This window comes from Garra rufa, chromosome 17 (genome assembly GCF_049309525.1).
Source record: "Garra rufa chromosome 17, GarRuf1.0, whole genome shotgun sequence".
Classification (NCBI taxonomy): domain Eukaryota; kingdom Metazoa; phylum Chordata; class Actinopteri; order Cypriniformes; family Cyprinidae; genus Garra; species Garra rufa.
The window spans coordinates 18,111,133-18,131,691 of record NC_133377.1 but is presented as its reverse complement, the minus strand read 5'-3'; the positions used below and the strand labels follow the sequence as shown (position 1 = coordinate 18,131,691).

At 35.6% G+C, this 20,559-nt stretch overlaps 2 protein-coding genes across 2 annotated transcripts; both read right to left on the bottom strand.

The window, feature by feature from the left end:
* Nucleotides 1–2,974: 2,974 nt before the first annotated feature.
* On the bottom strand, nucleotides 2,975–10,851 carry LOC141289500 (H-2 class I histocompatibility antigen, Q10 alpha chain-like). The gene is made up of 9 exons (XM_073821608.1): nucleotides 10,675–10,851; nucleotides 9,802–10,074; nucleotides 9,409–9,696; nucleotides 9,031–9,315; nucleotides 8,009–8,125; nucleotides 7,155–7,229; nucleotides 6,400–6,441; nucleotides 5,823–5,865; nucleotides 2,975–5,735 (listed from the first exon to the last, which is right to left on the bottom strand). The coding sequence occupies exons 1-8, from the start codon at nucleotides 10,748–10,750 to the stop codon at nucleotides 5,837–5,839; spliced, it is 1,185 nt and encodes a 394-aa protein (XP_073677709.1). The 5' UTR covers nucleotides 10,751–10,851; the 3' UTR covers nucleotides 2,975–5,735; nucleotides 5,823–5,836.
* Nucleotides 10,852–13,793: 2,942 nt separating this feature from the next.
* Nucleotides 13,794–20,169, bottom strand: LOC141290314 (H-2 class I histocompatibility antigen, Q10 alpha chain-like). The gene is made up of 13 exons (XM_073822492.1): nucleotides 20,019–20,169; nucleotides 18,102–18,374; nucleotides 17,700–17,987; nucleotides 17,326–17,610; nucleotides 17,052–17,180; nucleotides 16,556–16,615; nucleotides 16,442–16,471; nucleotides 16,079–16,138; nucleotides 15,928–15,990; nucleotides 15,675–15,719; nucleotides 15,430–15,474; nucleotides 15,096–15,161; nucleotides 13,794–14,588 (listed from the first exon to the last, which is right to left on the bottom strand). The coding sequence occupies exons 1-13, from the start codon at nucleotides 20,080–20,082 to the stop codon at nucleotides 14,584–14,586; spliced, it is 1,413 nt and encodes a 470-aa protein (XP_073678593.1). The 5' UTR covers nucleotides 20,083–20,169; the 3' UTR covers nucleotides 13,794–14,583.
* Nucleotides 20,170–20,559: the final 390 nt, after the last annotated feature.

Here is a 20,559-nt window from a genome sequence, read left to right as displayed (position 1 = left end):
AAAGCATTAAAAACTGTAAATTTTAAAATCACTCCATTAAAAATGAACAAATAATAGAAAATGGACTACATTATAACTGATAAAAGGAATACATGAACTCATTTACGCTAGTAATTAGGGCTGTATTTGCCATCTTACATTTGTTTTACAGTTACTGCTCATTAAAAATACACTTATGTTGGATTAAAATTCTGCACGTCACATTTTGTCCAACAACAAATATTTTGAATGTACATATTTTATAAAATGATTGCGCTATTCTGCGTTCTGTCTGTTTAGTGTGCATGTGCGCAGCAGAGCTCATTCAGCCTTGTAAGTCTCACCCACTCCTGACAGCAAAATGGATATGTTTGCATGATTTTCTAACATTTATAGATTAAGAACATAACTGTTATGCACAAGGAAAAGCACAACATCTCAAATGCTTTAAAAGCCACAAATATATTCACCGTTTGTTGGATGGACTTCATCCATGATTGGCAATAAGGGCTGACATTATCTTGACTCACTAAACCTGGATCAAATTACTGAGGTTTCGTGAAATAAAATTGCCACTTATAAAATTGTTTTAGTCCCGATTGACTTGATGGGTATTTCAAGTCAGGTTTTGGACTTGAATCCCTGCTTTTCTTAGCATCTTTTATGAAACAGCCCCCAGGTCTTACAGTGCACCTTTATAAGTACATATTGTTCCAAGTCTTTGCGATCCTTCATGCAGTGCCTATATCCATCTTATTTTTCCTCCAGACTGCTGGTTGAATGCCGCTACTCAAAGGTTTCAGCCGATAATATGTTTGCTGGACCTGTGTTTGCGAGCGCCGGATACATGGTTATGAGTCCAAGTCTGCCTCCATACCTGCAGTCTGAAGGACTTTTTGGAGTACAGCTTTTACTCTCTGAGGGTGAAGTTCAATATCCGTGATCTTTTGATCTATTGATCTGGTTTAAGTAGTAATAGAATATGCCATACTGTCATAGCCCTTTCTGTTTGAGATGCTTAATTGATGCCCCAACCTTTTTTATTTTTTTTTTTATTTTTTTTTTGGCAGATGAAACTTTCACCAAGTTTTATCCACACTGTCACCAGCCCCTAAGTGTTCTTCTGGGGAAGCCTGTATATCTTGAGTTGCGTCTGAAGTGTCCAAAACCTGTAGCTACTCTCATCGTTCACTACTGTGTGGCCTATCCGCGCTCTGCTAGGAGTGCCCTGATTCTGATTTCTGAGGGGTAAGAGGCTGTGCCATTGGGGGTATTTAATTTGCATTAATCTTTATATTTCCATAATTGTCTGTTACACTTAAACCTTTAGTTTCAGTTATATCAGATATGTGTGTGTATATATGTAATAAAAAAAAAAAGCCCAAAATCTTAAAACCTGACAGGTGCATAAAAAAAAATATACAAGTCTTTTCAGACTAGCTATATATTTATATTTGGAGACATAGAGATCACATGTATATTAAATATGTATATTGTGTGTGTATATAGATATATAGCACTATATTTTAAAGCACTTTTTATAGAGCACTTTATCTGTCAGTAGATTTGTTGCAATACATATTTATAAAGGCTGTTTTCTCATAATGAATTTTCTCCTATACTTCAGCCATAAGTCTCTTTTTCAGTAGCACTTACACACCAAACTTTAAATTTTTATTCCTGTCTATATCCTGAAGGTTTTTACAGAGGGATTTATTTGTATATAATTTATGTACTTCATTACTTGATTTTATACAACATTACATAGTTGATTACAACTATACATCTTTGCAATTAACAGAGTTAGTAAGGTGATGACTATTTGCTTTTTTTTTTTTTTTTTTTTTTTTTTTTTTTTTTTTTTTTTTTTTTTTTTGTTTACCCTATTCACCTGTAGTGTCTCACCTTAAGTTAATTCCGTAAAGAGGTTGATATGCATATGTTTGGATCTATTTTTGTTCAGCACTGATTCTTGTGTAACACTTATATGCAGATGCCCTAATCCTCTTGACTCTGGCAGCACCTCTATACTTTACATGAAACATCTTCCTCAGACTCGGCACAAGCGCCGCTTTGAGATCAAAGCCTTTCAGTTCATGGATTCTTCCACCAGTAAATACCTGAATGAGGAGGTAAGTACACAAACACATGATCAGAATCACGATTTTGAAAGACAAACTGGTGGTGCATGCTTTTCCTTCCTGCACACAGATTTACTTCATGTGCTCTACTGAAGTGTGCATGCCCTCTGGGTCACCCTGCAAAGAGACCTGCTTTGATGGAAAGGTGTGTTTAAAAATGTGCATGCATTAATTCAACCAAATGTTTGATCTATTTCAGTGACTTAATTCTATTGACTGCTTGCTGATGTGAATTTGCTGACCACTTTTTTTTTTTTTTTTTTTTTTTTTTTTTTTTTTTTTGCAGTCTCTGTGAATGAGGTCCAGGCAATGGGAGTGTGTGAATATACTGTTGTTTGTTTGTCTGATGTTGAATAAAATTTTATCTCTATCTTTGCACAATGTTTGATCTGGCAAGGACTTGAGACTAAAACATCTAACTGTCCAGGGATAGAGATTTATCACAGCTGAAACATCTGACAAATCTGTTCAACTTCCTAGGGTGCTCACGGCATGCCCTCTTGGGGAAGAGATGGTGGAGTAAATGTTAATATCAGTTGGGAACGGTTAACAATTTGGGGGGGGGGGGGGGGAGACAACTTATTAATGAGATATGACTACCTTCCAATAATTTACAGTGTGTTTATACTTTGGATTTAAAGGATTCACATCCGTCCAAACCTTAACTTCATTCTTAGAAAAGTTCAGTTGTTATGGGTAGTCATGAGCAGTTTCTGAGGTTAGTTTAACTTTCAATGCTGCAATAACATAGAAAGCTTTGACACTTTTAACAGCTTGAAGCATGTTTTGTGTTTAGTTCTTATTTGAAATATAAAACCAATGAAATCCCCCCAAAAAATAGGTTCCAGACAGTGTAAAAATAAAACTTAATAGCAGCTGGTTTTATTTACTTCATGTTGTGAAACACTTTATAAACAAGCTCAATAAACTCAATGCTAGAAACTGAGCATGAGAGCTACAAACCAGTGTACTTAAAACTAAGGTAACACAGTAAAAATATATGGTGAGAAACACCTTTTTGCAATATCAAGAAGCAAAACTGCTAATAATTACTGGAAGCAAATAAAACTAGAAGCCAGACACGTTAAAGGCATAGTTCACCCAAAAAAGAAAACTGTTAATTACTCACCCTCCATCCTCCGCCATTATCAAGAGTACCAAGCTGCGTCTTGTTTTTGAGCAGAAGTAGTATTGTGGTACTTTTGATAATGGAGGACAATTATGCAGAAGATAAGAATTGTTGAATAAAGTAATTATTTTAGTTTTCTTTGCATGCAAAACATTCTTGTAGCTTTGTGAAATTACAGTTGCACATTTTAAATGTTTTTATAAATGTTCTTACTCTGTTTCTGGGTCTGGGAACATTTCAGTTGCGTTGCTCCCAATAGAGGGTCAGAAAGCTCTTGGATTTCATCAAAAATATCTTAATTTGTGTTCTGAAGATAAACAAAGGTCTTGCAGGTTTAGAACTCATTACTGGCCACACTCGCACTTACATAAAGTTTATTGGATTTATTTCATAATATCCACCTTACCTTTTAACTTAAAATATTGCTATTTAACATTCATAAATTACTGAATGTTGCATTCAAATCTGTTTAAAAAAAAAAGTAGGTAACAATGAATCTTCTGTTAATTAATCAGTTGTGCTAACTTCACTCTCTGTGGTGTCCCATGCTTTATTTCTGTATAGTGCCACGACTGGTTATGGGAGTGTGTGAATACTCTTGTGATGTCTGATGTTTAAAATAAAATTGTATCTATATCTTTACACAATGTATGTTCTGGCAAGCACTTGAGACTAAAACATCCAACTGTCCTGGGATAGAGATTTAAACTTCCTAGGGTGCTCTAGAGGAAGAGAAACGTTTGATATCAGTTGGGAACGGTCAACTATTTGGGGAAAGATGCGTAATTATTAATACTAGACATAACTACCTTCCATTAATTTACATTGTGTTTATACTTTGGATTTAATTAAAGGATTCAGAAACATGCAAACCTTAACTTCATTCTTGCAAAAGTTCAGTTGTTATTAATAGTCATGAGCAGTTTCTGAGGTTAGTTTAACTTGCAATGCTGCAATAACATGTAAATAGAAAGCTTTGACTTTTAACAGCTTGAAGCATGTTGTGTTTTAAGTTCTTATTTGAAATATAAAACCAATGAAATCCCCCACCTTTCCCCCCAAAAAAATTAGGGTTCCAGAAATTTACATGTATGAAATAAAACTGGTTTTATTTACTTCATGTGGTGAAACACTTAAACAACCTCAATAAACTTGATAAATTCTTGAAATTCTGAACATGAGAGCTACAAACCAGTGTATTTAAAAACTAATGTAACACAGTAAAAAATATATGGTGAGAAACACCTTTTTGCAATATCAAGCTGCAAAACAAATGTTAAAGGCATAGTTCACCCAAAAATGATCATTATCGAGAGTCATTATTTTAGTTTTCTTTGAAACACTGTCACATGGACTTTTTTTTTTTTTTTAACAATGTTCTTACTATGTTTCTGGGTCTGGGAAAATTTCATTTACATTGCTCTCAATAGAGGGTCAAAGCTCTTGGATTTCATCAAAAATATCTTCATTTGTGTTCCGAAGATAAACGAAGGCTGAGTAATTAATGACAGAATTTTCTTTTTTTGGGTGAACTATGCATTTAAATTCATGAATGGCCACTTTCACACTGACAGTAAAAAGGTAAGGTGCGTATTATGAAATATAATAAACTTTAACTTAAAATATTGCTATTTAACATAAGTTATTGAAATGTTTCATTCAAATCTGTTTATATATATATATATATATACATATACATACATATATAGGTAATATAGGTAACAATGAATCTTCAGTTAATTAGTCAGTCGTGCTGACTTTACTCTCATGCTTTAATTCTGCATAGTGAAATGATGTTATTAATACTAAAATAAAAAAAGCTCATCTGCAGTCAACAAAGCTAAATATAAAAAAAACAGTTGTTTTGTAGCATCAAAATAACCTTATAACACTGCTTATTCAAAGCTGAAGCTCAACACTTATTTTTTTTAAATTCATATTTTGACCTCAAACTTGTAGCTGTAAGAGTAAAGCAAGTACTAGTAATGGGTTCTGAGTTTGAGTTCCATGAAATGTATCGACTGATGAAATGCCCTGAAGGCAATGCAAGTCATTTAGGATTAAAGCATTTGCCAAATGCATTAATGTAACAAAAGGACATAGATATCAACTGAAATTTTTGAACTAATTTAAATAAATGCTTTTGATGGTAACAGTGAACGACTACAACTATCATAACTTCCTTTGTTTGGCCAAAGGTGTTATTCCAGATATTTTACATTTTCCTTGAGCTTAAGAATGCTAACAGTTAAAAATCCCCCATCTTCCACATCCATTCTCATCACACATGAGCATAATTTCCTGTTACATAGTCTGAAGGTAGCATGAATATAACAGTCATTACAATCTATCAGTTTACGTAACACATGCCTGACTCTCTGTCCAGATTGTATACCACCCTTAGAGAATTCCGGAAAGCAAAGCACATGGTAAAAAAAAAAATCTAAATGACCATCAACATCTTCAGTCACGGTTTTTCCTGCTTCCTGTGGCACAAAAAGAAATCATCATCAATATTGCAGAATAACATGACTATAAAATAAATTTCTTTAACAAAATTCTGGAATACATACGCTAGACTTTTCCGCTAGACGATGACTTTCACTTCAGTGGATCCTTGAATAGAAGAAAACGAAGGAGAAACAGGTTAGAATTATTTAGTAAAATACATACTGTATGCTTCTAATTAGGGATACACCAGTGTCGGCTCCACAAGGGCCCTGAGAGGCCTGGCCACATGTGCATGATAAAAAAAAAGCCTTGTTATGAATATAGGGCTGTCGAAGTTTTGTTTTGTGAATCTCTGCTTATAATCAGTCATGTTTACATTGTACTTTATGACTAAAAAATATAGTCATTATTGTACTGAACATCTCTGCTGAACCTGATGACCAAAGAAAGTCACAAATGGACCACAATGCTATGGTACCAGAATATAATAACTGCACATAATGCGTAAAGTATTACATAATTATTGCAATGAAACGTTTATAATGTCATATATTATTGTTTGAGAAATTTGATTGCATTATGTAAAAGTCAAACAATGATGCACATAATGGATCAACAATGTCATTTTCTATCTTTGGCACATTATTTTAGAAAACAGCAGCAGATTTCTCTGCTGTACCTGCACTGTTAACTGCTTACCTCCATTGGCTGCTGTTGGTGCATGTCCATTGCTATAGTTCTCTGGGAAATCCAAAGAGGAATACAAAATGAGATGGACACAGAAAGCTTATTCATTTTAATTGACCATAAATTATGCATCTGTTTAATGGGTTGAAGTGTGTTAGCAGCCAGTTAATTATACAAATAAACAATAACAATAATAAACAATTAATTATATTTGCTAGTGGTGGTATAATGGAAACTTGTCTCTCTTAACGGTAACTGATAAAATTGTTTATCTAAGACATATCTGGTAATTTAAAATGAGTTTATATAATACATTTGACTCGATCACTAGGCATACTAGACACTTCCAGGCAGGTGTGTTGAGGCAATTTGGAGGTAAACTAAACTAAAGCAAGACCGTGGTCTTCCAGGGCCTAGCTTGGACTGTTCCCCTGTTGTGAACACAGGATAAGATAAATTTGTGGTGTTCTTTGTGAATGTTCATTGGAACTATGATTTTGGTAAAACACCAAATCGTTAAACTGTGTTGCTAACTTGCTAACAATGCTTTTAAGAAACACACTCCAGAATGTCCGTTATAAGTGAAAAACAGATTCCCTGTCAAAACATACTCTCTATGTATTTTTAAGCAGGTTTTTTTGTAAGTCAGAAACCAGTCACATCTACCCAAGCTCTAGTGATAAAACTGTTGTATACATGTACACAGTGTAACAATTATCTAAAGGGAAATACAGATTCTCTTCATTTCAGTGTTCTCAAACATTTACCTAGGAGAGGATTTTGATTTACTCCATTTGTATGATTGCCTTGTGCTCCATTGACGTTACTCCGTTGTGGTAAAACTACAGAGGATTACAAATAAAGAGGATAAATACAGTAACAGTCTACATGCATTGCTGTCAGGGACTGAGACAAACAAGTGAACAATTAGGCACAGCACAACAAAAAAATAGTTATAGTTGTAAAGCAGACTTTTGTTGTTTAACTTAACCAGACTAGTATAGATTTAAACTATTTCAAGATTTTGGTCATTTATACTGCCCATGTGGGGAAAAAAATATCTATTTTTTTTCTCTCTCTCTGAAGCTTTCCTATCAATTCTAATAGTTCAAGCACCTTATTTGTGACCCTGGACCACAAAACCAGTCATAAGGTTAAATTTTACAAAACTGAGATGTATACATCATATGAAAGCTCACTAATTAAGCCTTCTATTGATGTATGGTTTGTTAGGATAGGACAATATTTGGCCGAGATACATCTATTTGAAAATCTGGAATCTGAGGGTGCAAAAAAATCTAAATACTGAGAAAATCACCTTTAAAGTTGTCCAAATTAAGTTCTTAACAATGCATATCACTAATCAAAAATGACATTTTGATACATTTATAGTAGGAATTTTACAAAAAATCTTCATGGAACATGATCTTTACTTAATTTCCTATTGATTTTTGGCATAAAAGAAAAATCAATAATTTTGACCCATACAATGTATTTTTGGCTATTGCTACAAATATACCCCAGCGACTTAAGACTGGTTTTGTGGTCCAGGGTCACATTTATATATAAAAAAAAAAAAAAACGGTGTGGCCAGAATCTGCAATCATGTTGTAATACTTACCAATTATTTTAGCCCTAAAAAGGAGAAAGCAGACCACTGCAGCAACAACTATTACAGCTACAGCTCCAATCCCAATTCCAATACCCATGGAGCCTTTGCAGTCTGGGCATATTCCATCTGCAACAACAAAAATTGAAAATAAAATCACTGAAATGTACTGAATTTAGAAGACTGACATTAAATTCCATTGTTTAAGTGAAAAAGAAGCAGTCAGTCAAGTTTACGATTAATGTAACCATTATAAAGAATAAAGGATGTTTTTTATAGCTTTTGGAGCAAGGGCGCCACCATCTTGCAGTACTGCAGCATGTGACGTTGATTTGACCAGTGAAGACTGAAGTCCAGTGAATAAGCATTTCATTACATTTTGAACACACACTTGTTTTGAAATCGAGGAAGTTGAACTGGAACGGATTGTTGAGTCCAATACGGCAATGGGACAGAGCAGTAATACTGTTAGGGCTTGAAGAAGTCGTGGACCTGCTGGTTTGGTGTAAAATGCAGATTGGAAACAATACGCGTTTACGTGGATAATCCTCAAGACTGTCATTCTGACGTAACTTTGTATGTATTTGCTGATTAAGGCGCGAAAGAAAGCTCAATTGGTACCTGCCTGCTGTCCAAGCTGAGCTGTGACTTTTTGTGTGTGTGAGAGAAATATCCCTTGCTAAAATTTGGGCTGTCATTAACAGAGCATATGCTTGCCCTTTAACAAGGCAAAATCATCAGTGTTTTCTAATTGAATGTAAATTCTATCAAAAATTAAACAATAACATTTCTATTTTGTATTCATTGAAACCTAGTATGAATCTCATAAAGTTAATGTTAAGCTCTTTTACTTTATTCCAAAATTATTATAAATTACAAATTTTCGCTTAAGGCTATCAATTTAGAACTAAACATAACTGAGCAAAACTGCTCCATACTTCACTAATAAAAAAAATCCATATTTTTTCATGAGCTGTGAAATTTTATGTGAGATTAATTTGGGATTCATTTATTTATGCTTTCACTTTGCCTACCCCATTTGGTGATAACTGGTTCTTTAAGGGTACTGTGGGACACAAAACAATCATATTCTGCTTTTTCATCCTCCGGGATCTCCACACTCTTTCTCCACTGGAAGGTTTCATCATGGTTTGGTCTGACCCCTGAGGATTCGATCTCATCTTCAGGCAGAGATGTGCGATATTTCCTAATGAGCACTGTCACATCTTTGGGGTAGAAGCCAGTGGCAAAACAGGTGAGTTTCAGCTTGGTTTTGTCCTTGGTAGACCTTTTTGCAAACACATGAACATCTGGAGGAGCTGATGTCACAGGAAACAGTTAATCAGTCATATCTTATATCTCTATATGACAGCTACGTATCATCAACAAATATATATAGTACATTCACTCACAGCCCTTTTTGAGCTCCTCATCTCCAAATTCTCTGAATTTGCTAAGCCAATCCACACACTCTTTCTCCAGGTATCCCTTGGTGTACTGGTTTAGGATGGGCACATTATCCCATTTCCTCTTGGTTGGAAGAGCTGCATCTACAGGAGCAACCCACTGAGAATCCTTATCATCAAAAGACAGGAAGTTGTCTCCATCATAGCTGTACTCATCAATGCCTTTGGAAAACTTTAATTCATCTCCCTGTTTCTCAACTTCACAACCATGTCTCCACTGAAGAACATGAACATCTGAAACAGACCCAAATTAAAATGTTTGCGAGATGATAAAGAAAAATATAAAAAATGTGCATAAAAACAAGTATATGCAGGTTAAGCTGTATCAATGTACCTCACCTGATTCATTGTGTCTCATACGCTTCATCAGAATGTCGACGTTCACATTAAACCACTGTTCTTTGCTCTTTCTGGACTGGGTGCCCTTTTCCCAATAATCCGCCTGCATTTTCTCTTTCATCCAGTGCTGTTTGGGAATCTTTTTCTGCTCCTCACTATTGTAATAGTCAATCTGTTTGTCATTCAGCAGACCCATAGCAGTGAATTCATAGATGCCCGGCAGATCGACAGGTTTGGATAAAGCTGTGTAAATGTAGTACAACGAGTGTTTCTCTGCAATAAAGAGAAATATAACATTAATTATATGAACTACTGAAATAAAAGAGATAGCAACAATTTTGAGGAAAATACAACATGAGGTGAGTGTGGCACAAGACAGTCTCAAAACATTTCAGTTACAGAAAGAACTGAACAGACTAAATATATCAATATAGAGAGCCAGGCCTAGCCTGTAATTTGCTGAGAGACAAAGGAATAAGGCCGAATAAAGTGAAATTCATATTTTCAGTTTATTATGTGAGACTGTTCGTTTATTTTTTTTATTATAAGGCAGCTAAGACATAATCGAGTTGAACCTGTGCTGTGCGGCATTTTATTAGCAATAATAACGGTGTTGGTAAGTAACGTTACAGGCCTGCGCTGCCATGTTGATCGACGTTGAGGACATCAAGTTCGTGGATAGTTGCTTTTAAGTTGACAAAACTCTTATACCTAAATGAGTATATAGATACACTTTTTAACTGTACGATGTTAACATACATTCGTAATCAAATTTAAATTCAAAGCCGTTATAAACCAGGAAGGGTAACGTTAGACTGATACTTTCACTTTCTTTCTCTGACAAACAAAGCAAAATGTGATCGTTTAGCTTACCTGTCTGAAGTGATGGCTCAAAGAGAAGAAAAGCACCAAGCAGAACGAACATCTTGGTCGTGACAAACTTGCCCATGATTGGGAAGCTTTTAATGAAGTAGGCTATCAACTTTTTTAATTTTAAGTTCACTAATATCACAGCTACGCAGCAACCCAACGCAATAACAGGAATCTGGTTGTAAAATGGCGGAGGAAGGTTAGCCAATAGAAAATACAGAGCTATGATTTCATTCGTATCTGGGCAGATGTAGTGAGGCAAGGTTGCTAAATCAACACAAGCCGAAGTCCACAGACTAGCTCGATGTATTACCTTTAAAAATAACAACAGTCTGATGAACAGTTAAGTGCTCGATCATTAATAACATAATTTATTAATGCAATTTTTATAAGTTTTTCCACCAAGTTCACACCTTGCTTTAAAGCCAAGTTTTAGCAACATGACGCAACATGGGCAAAAATATCCATAGAAAAAACTCCCTGACTGTAAAATAGAAGTCAAATGGTAGTTTATTACATGCTTTCAAACAGTCTTTCAGAGTTGTGTATTCAATATGGTGTTTACCAAATAACACAGAATATGATTTGTTGCTTGATTCTGAATCTGCTATATTCCTCTTTGCAAAATAGATGTTCACCCTTAAAGAGAGGAGAGGAAAACCACTGAAAATGCGACTGGCTATCTTTGGGCTAGTTTTGAATAGCAATTGGGCTGTTTTTTTTCTTTCTTTTTCTTACAGATCTGGCAACACTGATTAAAATACCTCTCAGTGAAAAATGCATTTGATTGACCATATGCAAATGTTCATGTCAGTCTAAACAAATGCATTAATGGCCATTCAAACTAAAAGTTTATCACACCAAATATTTGCCTTGATGTAAACAGGCCTTTATAGTAGACTTTTGACATGTAAACTATAAAACCAATAAATCTTAGCAAATGTTAAAACAAATTCAATGAAAGACTTAATAATTTTAAATCATTTTAAGTTTACAGATTTGTCAGCAAATAAAACAAATAATAATAACATTTGTTTTCCAGACAGTGTAGCTTATCATCTATCAATGTCTCAAGAACTGTGTATCAACTAACCATGTCAACCTTTGTACCAGCAATAATTGATTTCAATCCGAAAACTATAATATCTGGGCTGTTGGTGGAGCAAGATTTACAGTCGTGGCCAAAAGTTTTAAGAATTACATAAATATTGGAAATAGCAAAAGTTGCTGCTTAAGTTTTTATAATAGCAATTTGCATATAGGCTACTCCAGAATGTTATGAAGAGTGATCAGATGAATTGCATGGTCCTTCTTTGCCATGAAAATTAACTTAATCCCGAAAAAAACTTTCCACTGCATTTCATTGCTGTCATTAAAGGACCTGCTAAGATCATTTCAGTAATCGTCTTGTTAACTCAGGTGAGAATGCTGACGAGCACAAGGCTGGAGATCATTATGTCAGGCTGATTGGGTTAGAATGGCAGACTTGACATGTTAAAAGGAGGGTGATGCTTGAAATCATTGTTCTTCCATTGTTACCCATGGTGACCTACAAAGAAACGCTTGCAGCCATCATTGCGTTGCATAAAAATGGCTTCACAGGCAAGGATATTGTGGCTACTAAGATTGCACCTAAATTAACAATTTATAGGATCATCAAGAACTTCAAGGAAAGACGTTCAATTCTTGTTAAGAAGGCTTCAGGGCGTCCAAGAAAGTCCAGCAAGCGCCAGGATGGTCTCCTAAAGAGGATTGAGCTGCGGAATCGGAGTGCCACCAGTGCAGAGCTTGCTCAGGAATGGCAGCAGGCAGGTATGAGCGCATCTGACGCACAGTGAGGCCAAGACTTTTGGAAGATGGCCTGGTGTCAAGAAGGACAGCAAAGAAGCCACTTCTCTCCAAAAAAAACGTCAGGGACAGATTGATCTTTTGCAAAAAGTATGGCGAATGGACTGCTGAGGACTGGGGCAAAGTCATATTCTCAGATGAAGCGTCTTTCCGATTGTTTGGGGCATCTGGAAAAAGGCTTGACCGGAGAAGAAAAGGTGAGCGCTACCATCAGTCCTGTGTCATGCCAACAGTAAAGCATCCTGAGACCATTCATGTGTGGGGTTGCTTCTCATCCAAGGGAGTGGGCTCACTCACAGTTTTGCCCAAAAACACAGCCATGAATAAAGAATGGTACCAAAACACCCTCCAACAGCAACTTCTTCCAACAATCCAACAACAGTTTGGAAAGGAAAGGAGGTGAAGTGAGGCCAAGTACTACACCATACTAGGAATTTGTGCTCTGCATTTAACCCATCCAAGTGCGCACACACAGTAGTGAACACACACACACACCGTGAACACACACCCAGAGCAGTGGGGCAGCCATTGCTGCGGCGCCCGGGGAGCTGTTGTGGGTACGGTGCCTTGCTCAAGGGACTCACCTCAGTCGTGGTATTGAGGGTGGAGAGAGTGCTGGTTATTCACCTTCCCCACCGGCAATCCCTGCCGGACCTGAGACTCAAACCCGCAACCTTTGGGTTACAAGTCCGACTCTCTAACCTTGCCCCCCTTGATGAAGAACAATGCATTTTCCAGCACGATGGAGCACCGTGCCATAATGCAAAAGTGATAACTAAGTGGCTCGGGGAACAAAACGTTGAAATTTTGGGTCCATGGCCTGGAAACTCCCCAGATCTTAATCCCATTGAGAACTTGTGGTCAATCCTCAAGAGGCGGGTGGACAAACAAAAACCCACTAATTCTGACAAACTCCAAGAAGTGTTTATGAAAGAATGGGTTGCTATCAGTCAGGATTTGGCCCAGAAGTTGATTGAGAGCATGCCCAGTCGAATTGCAGAGGTCCTGAAAAAGAAGGGCCAACACTGCAAATACTGACTCTTTGCATAAATGTCATGTAATTGTCGATAAAAGCCTTTGAAACGTATGAAGTGCTTGTAATTATATTTCAGTACATCACAGAAACAACTGAAACAAAGATCTAAAAGCAGTTTAGCAGCAAACTTTGTGAAAACTAATTTGTGTCATTCTCAAAACTTTTGGCCACGACTGTACAATGATGAACCCTTACTCATAAAACCCTTAATCTAGTAACTTAAAAAATGACAACAATATGGTTAAAGAAGGCTTTAATTGTAATATTATATCACAATTATAAGGCACAGCTAGAGTGTATTCAACAGATTTAGAAAAAAAGAAACCAGAAATAAAACCATGTGGCTGTACCCTTGTTTCCATTTAACTCTAAGTGAAACATTAGAAAGCAGATTTAGACAGTTCATTCTGACAGTGGAAAAAGCTGTAATGCTTATTTTTCTTAAAACAGGTGAAACCATGTTTATACCACATATATATTAAGAATAAATAGATCCCACATAGCCAACAGACATTGATTGATACCACTGATCCATTTGGTATCATGAAGAATGATTGAAGAGTAATAAAACAAAATGTAAAACAATCACAATATTTACAGTTTTGATATTTACAGAGTAAGATATTCAAGAGAATGTACTTTTTTTATTCTAAATTATTATTAGGAAATGAGATCATTTGTCAGGTATGCTCTGGATTATTTTCATTGGTACTAAATCTATTAAAAATATCACAAACAGTACAAATGTGTCTACTCTGGCCATTTAGAAGTAGCAATAATGGTAAGTCTGAAAAATCAGATCTGTTTATAGAAAATATTTTTCTTTAGGTACTTAATCTGGAAAACATAACTCTCTCAAACTAAGTGTTTAAAAATTAGAGAGAAATTCCAATAATATGATTGCCAGGACTGTCTATGCCATTACCACAACCACAAAACTGCCATTGCAAATGTTCAATAATGCTCTGGTTCTGAATCAAGGCTGATTTAGCAGTGCTTCTGTAGGCTTGCTTTCACCACTGGAGTCCTCACACTGAAATACAGACATAAATATTTGTTATTCAATTTACTATTGGTAGTGGCTAAATATTAGACAACTGATGGTTGGTAGCTACACTACTCTAGTCTACACCAGATTCCTATTTGAAAACAGTGGATTTCTAGTATTCCCAAATGTAGAGTATTTTCATTGTGTAAGAATGCTCAGCAAAATAGCTACCTGCATCCTGGCACTGGCCCTAAAGTCTGTTTTTGTCTGATTACTGTAAATCACTTTTGGTCAGGTGTATGTAATCAAACATTTGGAGTTCATTCAGAATGTTACAATCTCCAGCGTATGTTCAACCTTCCCAAATATTCACATGCAACTCGTCTTCTCTACACCTCCTACTGATTCCCTACTCCTGCAAAATGTTCAGTTTTGTTGACCAAATGATATTTTTCCTGTGCTAACCTCACCCTATGAAAAAATAGAAAAGTGTCAATGTGATCCTTCTGGCTGCACTGATTTTATATTTAAATATAGTAACCATATAGTTACCATTGTTCACTGCCTCCTGAGAATTATTAGAACTGTTGTCTGTAGTTGTGCCGGCACTGTCTCGTCCTGTTGAAAAACAATGAAATGTGTTTCTCCATGCTGTGCATGAGATGCCATAATAAATAGGGATGCACTACAATCAAATAAATAAAAATAGAAAAGGAAAAAAAACAGCATGTATGCAAAACAGGAGTGAAAAGACTGAACTCATGAGGCTTTGGATACTCTTGCTGTGTGTGTATGTGTAATGGAAAAAAATAATGCATTAAATGATTATAATGATTATTAATGGTTATAAAATGACAATATTTGAATAAATAAGCGGAATATTTACCTGAGTCAACACTGCCCTTACTTCCTGTTTTGGAGGGGGTCTTATCTAGATGTATTGCAACATTCAGATATTCAAGTTAAGCAGAAATGCAAGTCACATCAGAGATTTTGAACTGATGCACAATTAGACCAGTTTGGATTACAGGGGAAAAAATTATGCATTAAGTGATGCATTCTTATTTTGGTGCATTACTTTAAAAAAAGCATGAGATAGCCAATATTTGAATAAATAAACAGAACATTTACCTGAGTCAACACTGTCCTTACTTCCTGTTTCGGAGGGGGTCTTATCTAGATGTATTGCAACATTCAGATATATAGTTAAACAGCAATGCAAGTCACATCAGAGATTTTGAACTGCAAAGTGAAATCTTGTATCTCCATTCCTATGCCAGGACATTATATTACACTTTGATTCCACATTCATTTGAATGATTTTTACAGCTGACATTTAATAAACAAATTGTATGTATGTAATTAACATCTAAAACATAAGTACCTGATTTCTCTTGAGATGGGTTAGCATTGCTGTCTGATCTATTTCTAGCATTCTCTGGTTTTGCTGAAAAAAACAGTGAGATGTTAAAGCATATTTTACCATAGCCTGGTACATTAGATTGATTAAATACTGCGAATAGAATAACCGGTACGTTGCAGAGAAGCTTTCTCTTCATCACTGCTAGGTTCCTGGATATTTCTGCTGTTGAAAGCTGAAGGGCATGATAGGAAAATAAATGTATTCTGATTACTCGTTACACTGTAATCAACTGTAATCAGTAGTTACATGTATTGCAACATACAGATGTTCAAGTTAAACAGCAATGCAAGTCACATCAGAGATTCTGAACTGCAAAGCGAAATGTTGTATCTCCACTGGACATGTATCTCCAATGCCAGGGCATTCTACGTATATTACACTTTGATTCCACATCTATTTTAACAATGTTTACAGCTGACATTTAATAAACCATTTAACATCAACCTGGTAAACGGAATATCTTAAACATAATCACCTGGTGGGCTTGCACTAACATTCTCTTGTTCTGTTGAAGAAACAGTGCAATGTTAAAGTGTATTGTAACATAGCCTGGTACATGATTAAATATTGGAAATGTGATAACTGGTACCTCTCAGACCAACATTCTCTTCATCATCAACCCTGGGAGCCTGGTCATTCCTGCTGAAAGCTAAAGGGCATGAAAGAAAAATGAATGTATTCTGATTACTCATTGCACTGTAAATGTAATGTAAAATAATGGTCCAAAAGGACTGGGACAGAAACAATCTGCCCCTATAATCATATCTCAAGTACATCCATTCAATATTATTTGTTAAATGAATGTCATTGTATGCACCCTGTGGTACGGAACAATGGAATAACCAGATACCATATAGAGAACAATAAGTAATAAATAAATAGATAAAAGAAACAAACTAACATTCTAAACACTAAATAGTGGAACAGTAACAGTAGTGTAGCAACAGTATAGCACAATAAAGTGAGGTTTATTCATTATATATCGACTACACTAGAATTTTCTTCTTGTGGAAAATGATTCATTTGAAAACACAAAACCAAATATAAGAATGTGTGTGGATTATCATTATTCATTCACTTCTCACCAATTATGTTTTTCTTCTTCAAGAAATAAAACACAAGCACAACAGCTGCCAGCACAACAACGCCTCCAACCACTGCTCCAATCACCGCACCCAAGATAGTTTCTTTTGTGCAGTCCTTGCATTTTCCATCTATAAAAATAAAAAAAAGATAAATATTTTAACTGTCCAAACTTATCAAGGATTTGACAAGCAGAAAGAAGGGGGGAAATGTACATCCATTATTTAAAAGCCTTTTGTTTAGCATATGATATTTCTGTCTATATGCTTTAATTACCCCATGTGACGATAACTGGTTTTTCGAGGGTTCTGTGGGACACAAAACAGTCATATTCTGCTGCTTCATCCTCCCGGATAATTGCGCTCTTCTTCAGCTGAAAGGTTTCATCATGGTTTGGTCTGATTCCTGAGGATTCAATCTCATCTTCAGGCAGGGATGCGCGATATTTCCTTATGAGCAAAGTCACATCTTTGGGGTAGAAGCCAGTGGCAAAACAGGTGAGTTTCACTTTGGTTTTGTCACTCTTACACCTTTTTGCAAACACTTTAACTTCTGGAGGAGCTGAGAACACAGAAAACAGTTTATCAGTGAGTTCTGTCTCTATGACAGCTGCAGACAATCAACAAATACAAATATTGTACATTACTCACAGCCGCTTCTGAGCTCCTTGTCTCCATATTCTCTGAATTTGCTAAGCCAATCCACACACTCTTTCTCCAGGTATCCTTTGGTGTACTGGTTTAGGATGGGCACATTATCCCATTTCCTCTTGGTTGGAAGAGCTGCATCTACAGGAGCAACCCACTGAGAATCCTTATCATCAAAAGACAGGAAGTTCTCTCCATCATAGCTGTACTCATCAATGCCTTTGGAAAACTTTAATTCATCTCCCTGTTTCTCAACTTCACAACCATGTCTCCACTGAAGAACATGAACATCTGAAACAGACATTAATCAAGTTTGTGAGATACTGATAATATAATTTAAAATGGTAGAAAAAATAAAATATGATTATATGTATATGCAGGTTAAGCTGTATCAATAATCCTCACCTGATTCATTGTGTCTCATACGCTTCATCAGAATGTCGACGTTCACATTAAACCACTGTTCCTTGCTCTTTCTGGACTGGGTGCCCTTTTCCCAATAATCCGCCTGCATTTTCTCTTTCATCCAGTGCTGTTTGGGAATCTTTTTCTGCTCCTCACTATTGTAATAGTCAATCTGTCTGTCATCCAGCAGACCCATAGCAGTGAATTCATAGATGCCCGGCAGATCGACAGGTTTGGATAAAGCTGTGTAAATGTAGTACAACGAGTGTGTCTCTGAAAGAAAAGAAAGAAATCGGAAAATACCAAAATAGCTTAATAAAAATCTGAATAGTCACTACTTGTTATTTTCATAGATAAATCGTTTAGCCTATGGGTGTTGACAAGTGACTTCATGTACGAAATACCATCTTGTGCCACACACAACCAATGATTTAGCAGAGGCTTTGTTGGAACTATTTTTGTTGACAGAGCAAAAATAGACAAAGTAGGTTAACTGGCAACATTGTGTCTAATATGTAAGTTACTTACACCATGTTGGCCAATAGTAATAATAATAAAAGACTTGCTCATTTTAAATACATTTTAAATAAAGGTGCTTCACGATGCCACAGAAGAACCTTTTTAGTCTAAATGGTTCCATAAAGAATCTTTAACATCTGAAACACCTTTTAAGTTTCACAAAAGGTTCTTTAGATTATGAAAAGGAAAGAAAGAGATGGTTCTTTGTGGAACCAAAAATGGTTCTTCTATTGCATCGCTGTGAAGAACCTTTTAGAGCACCTTTATTTTTAAGAGTGTAGCTAATGTAAGGTTGTTTAAGCAAGGCAAAAATGGTGTTTGCTTGTGTGTCAATGTTGCTGGGAAATGTTGCCATCTACTGGCAACCACGACCAATCCAGATTGAAATTTGCTGTCCATTCTCAGTGGGAAAATGCCCCAGCAATATTGCTCACAAAGTTGCCCCATGTTTCATCACCTTTAGATTTCATTATCTAAAATCTCTCAATTAGCATAGAAACTTTTACTTAAATTAATGTAGGGAGAAAATCTCGTTACGATATTTACAAATAATATAAATACATAAAAAAACGGGTAAGCCTTTTAATTTTAATAAATCATGTTGACATTAGATCAGTTGGACTCAAATAATAAAAACTGTAGTTTAGGAACTTCCTTGAAAAAATTAAGTTTATTATGGGACTACTCTACTAAACTTAAAGTGATCGCTTTCAGTTAACATAATGTAGGCTATATTCCTGATACTTTATGTATTTGTACAAACATATTTTAAAATTTTAAATTCAACTCTGTTACTATAAAAAAAAAATCGTTGTACATGTGTGTCGGTAAAATGGCGCAGCTAAACAGGTACATAAATACTTTCGGTTTTACTCAGATCTTATTTGTTTCCATTGCAAATCCAGAATCCTTTAATATTGTTCCAAATAAGAATGCTGGTTTTTATTGTATTATCTGAGCAACACTTCAATAAAATAACAGTCTGTAATAAAGTATATTGGTCTACGAAAAGTCGAAGTTAAAATTATTTCACCCTTATTATTCAATCGATCACTTTGTTTTTGTTTTGTTTTTACATTTAAAGTAGCTTTGTACAAATACACAAAGCGATCACTTTTAAGTTTAGAAGAGTAGGTCTAGTCGAGATGACGTAACAAAACCGAAAGTATTTATGTACCTGTTTACCTGCGCCATTTTACCGACACACCTGTAGGCCCTACAACAAAACATATCTAACCAACACTCGGGAATAAGTTGGATTCTTTTTAATAATCATTATGTTAACATATATGTTTAAGCATATTGAGAAACCCCATCACATGATGACGACACTTGTTTTACTTTCATTTTTATGAAATAAATAAAAGTAACCATTTTGCTTCGAAACAGCACACTCACCACTCCAGGCAGGTACAGCAGCACCGAGAAGAAGCACAGAACACAAAACGGTGAAAATTCCCATTTTTAAAGCCTGTCAAGGCTTCAGAGCCTTTCCGTGTCTTCCTCAACCGACGGCTTCTGTTCAACTGATTCCAGTCCAACAAGTTAATATGTTAAATTTCCCCATCCACGCCCTCTAGAGGGATCTTATCCAATGCTGAAACAGACAGCGCTGCGTCACTAATAAACACGAGAGAAGTGGAGTCTGGAGTTTCTGCTCCTGTTGTGATTTTATTACAACTGAATTATGACCTTATTCTGCGAATGTCATTTCAAATGCAAAACGAAATATCATAAAGTAAAGACGATTAAATAAAATAGCTTTATTTAAATAGCATAGTACTGAATTTACGACAAAATATTCAGTAGGTTTTGGCTAATTGTAAACCATATTCATCGATTGTATACCATTACATCGGCTATATCTCTAGGAGAGCCTGGACTTACTCTTAAGTCAGTGTACTGTTAAGATTGAGTGCCAAAAAAAAAAAATTGTCTA

Bases quoted from the DNA above. Each gene is read 5' to 3' on its own strand.
- LOC141290314 (XM_073822492.1), bottom strand. From the start codon at position 20,082: ATGGGAATTTTCACCGTTTTGTGTTCTGTGCTTCTTCTCGGTGCTGCT. The intron at 17,181-17,325 runs GTAATTAAAGCA...TTATTTTTATAG, and splicing joins ACCAGTTATCGTCACATGGG to ATGGAAAATGCAAGGACTGC. The intron at 15,162-15,429 runs GTAAATATTCCG...GTTTTTCAACAG, and splicing joins TAAGGGCAGTGTTGACTCAG to GACGAGACAGTGCCGGCACA.
- LOC141289500 (XM_073821608.1), bottom strand. From the start codon at position 10,750: ATGGGCAAGTTTGTCACGACCAAGATGTTCGTTCTGCTTGGTGCTTTT. The intron at 9,697-9,801 runs GTGAGGTACATT...GGTCTGTTTCAG, and splicing joins TATGAGACACAATGAATCAG to ATGTTCATGTTCTTCAGTGG. The intron at 5,866-6,399 runs GTAAGCAGTTAA...CTTCTATTCAAG, and splicing joins ACCAACAGCAGCCAATGGAG to GATCCACTGAAGTGAAAGTC.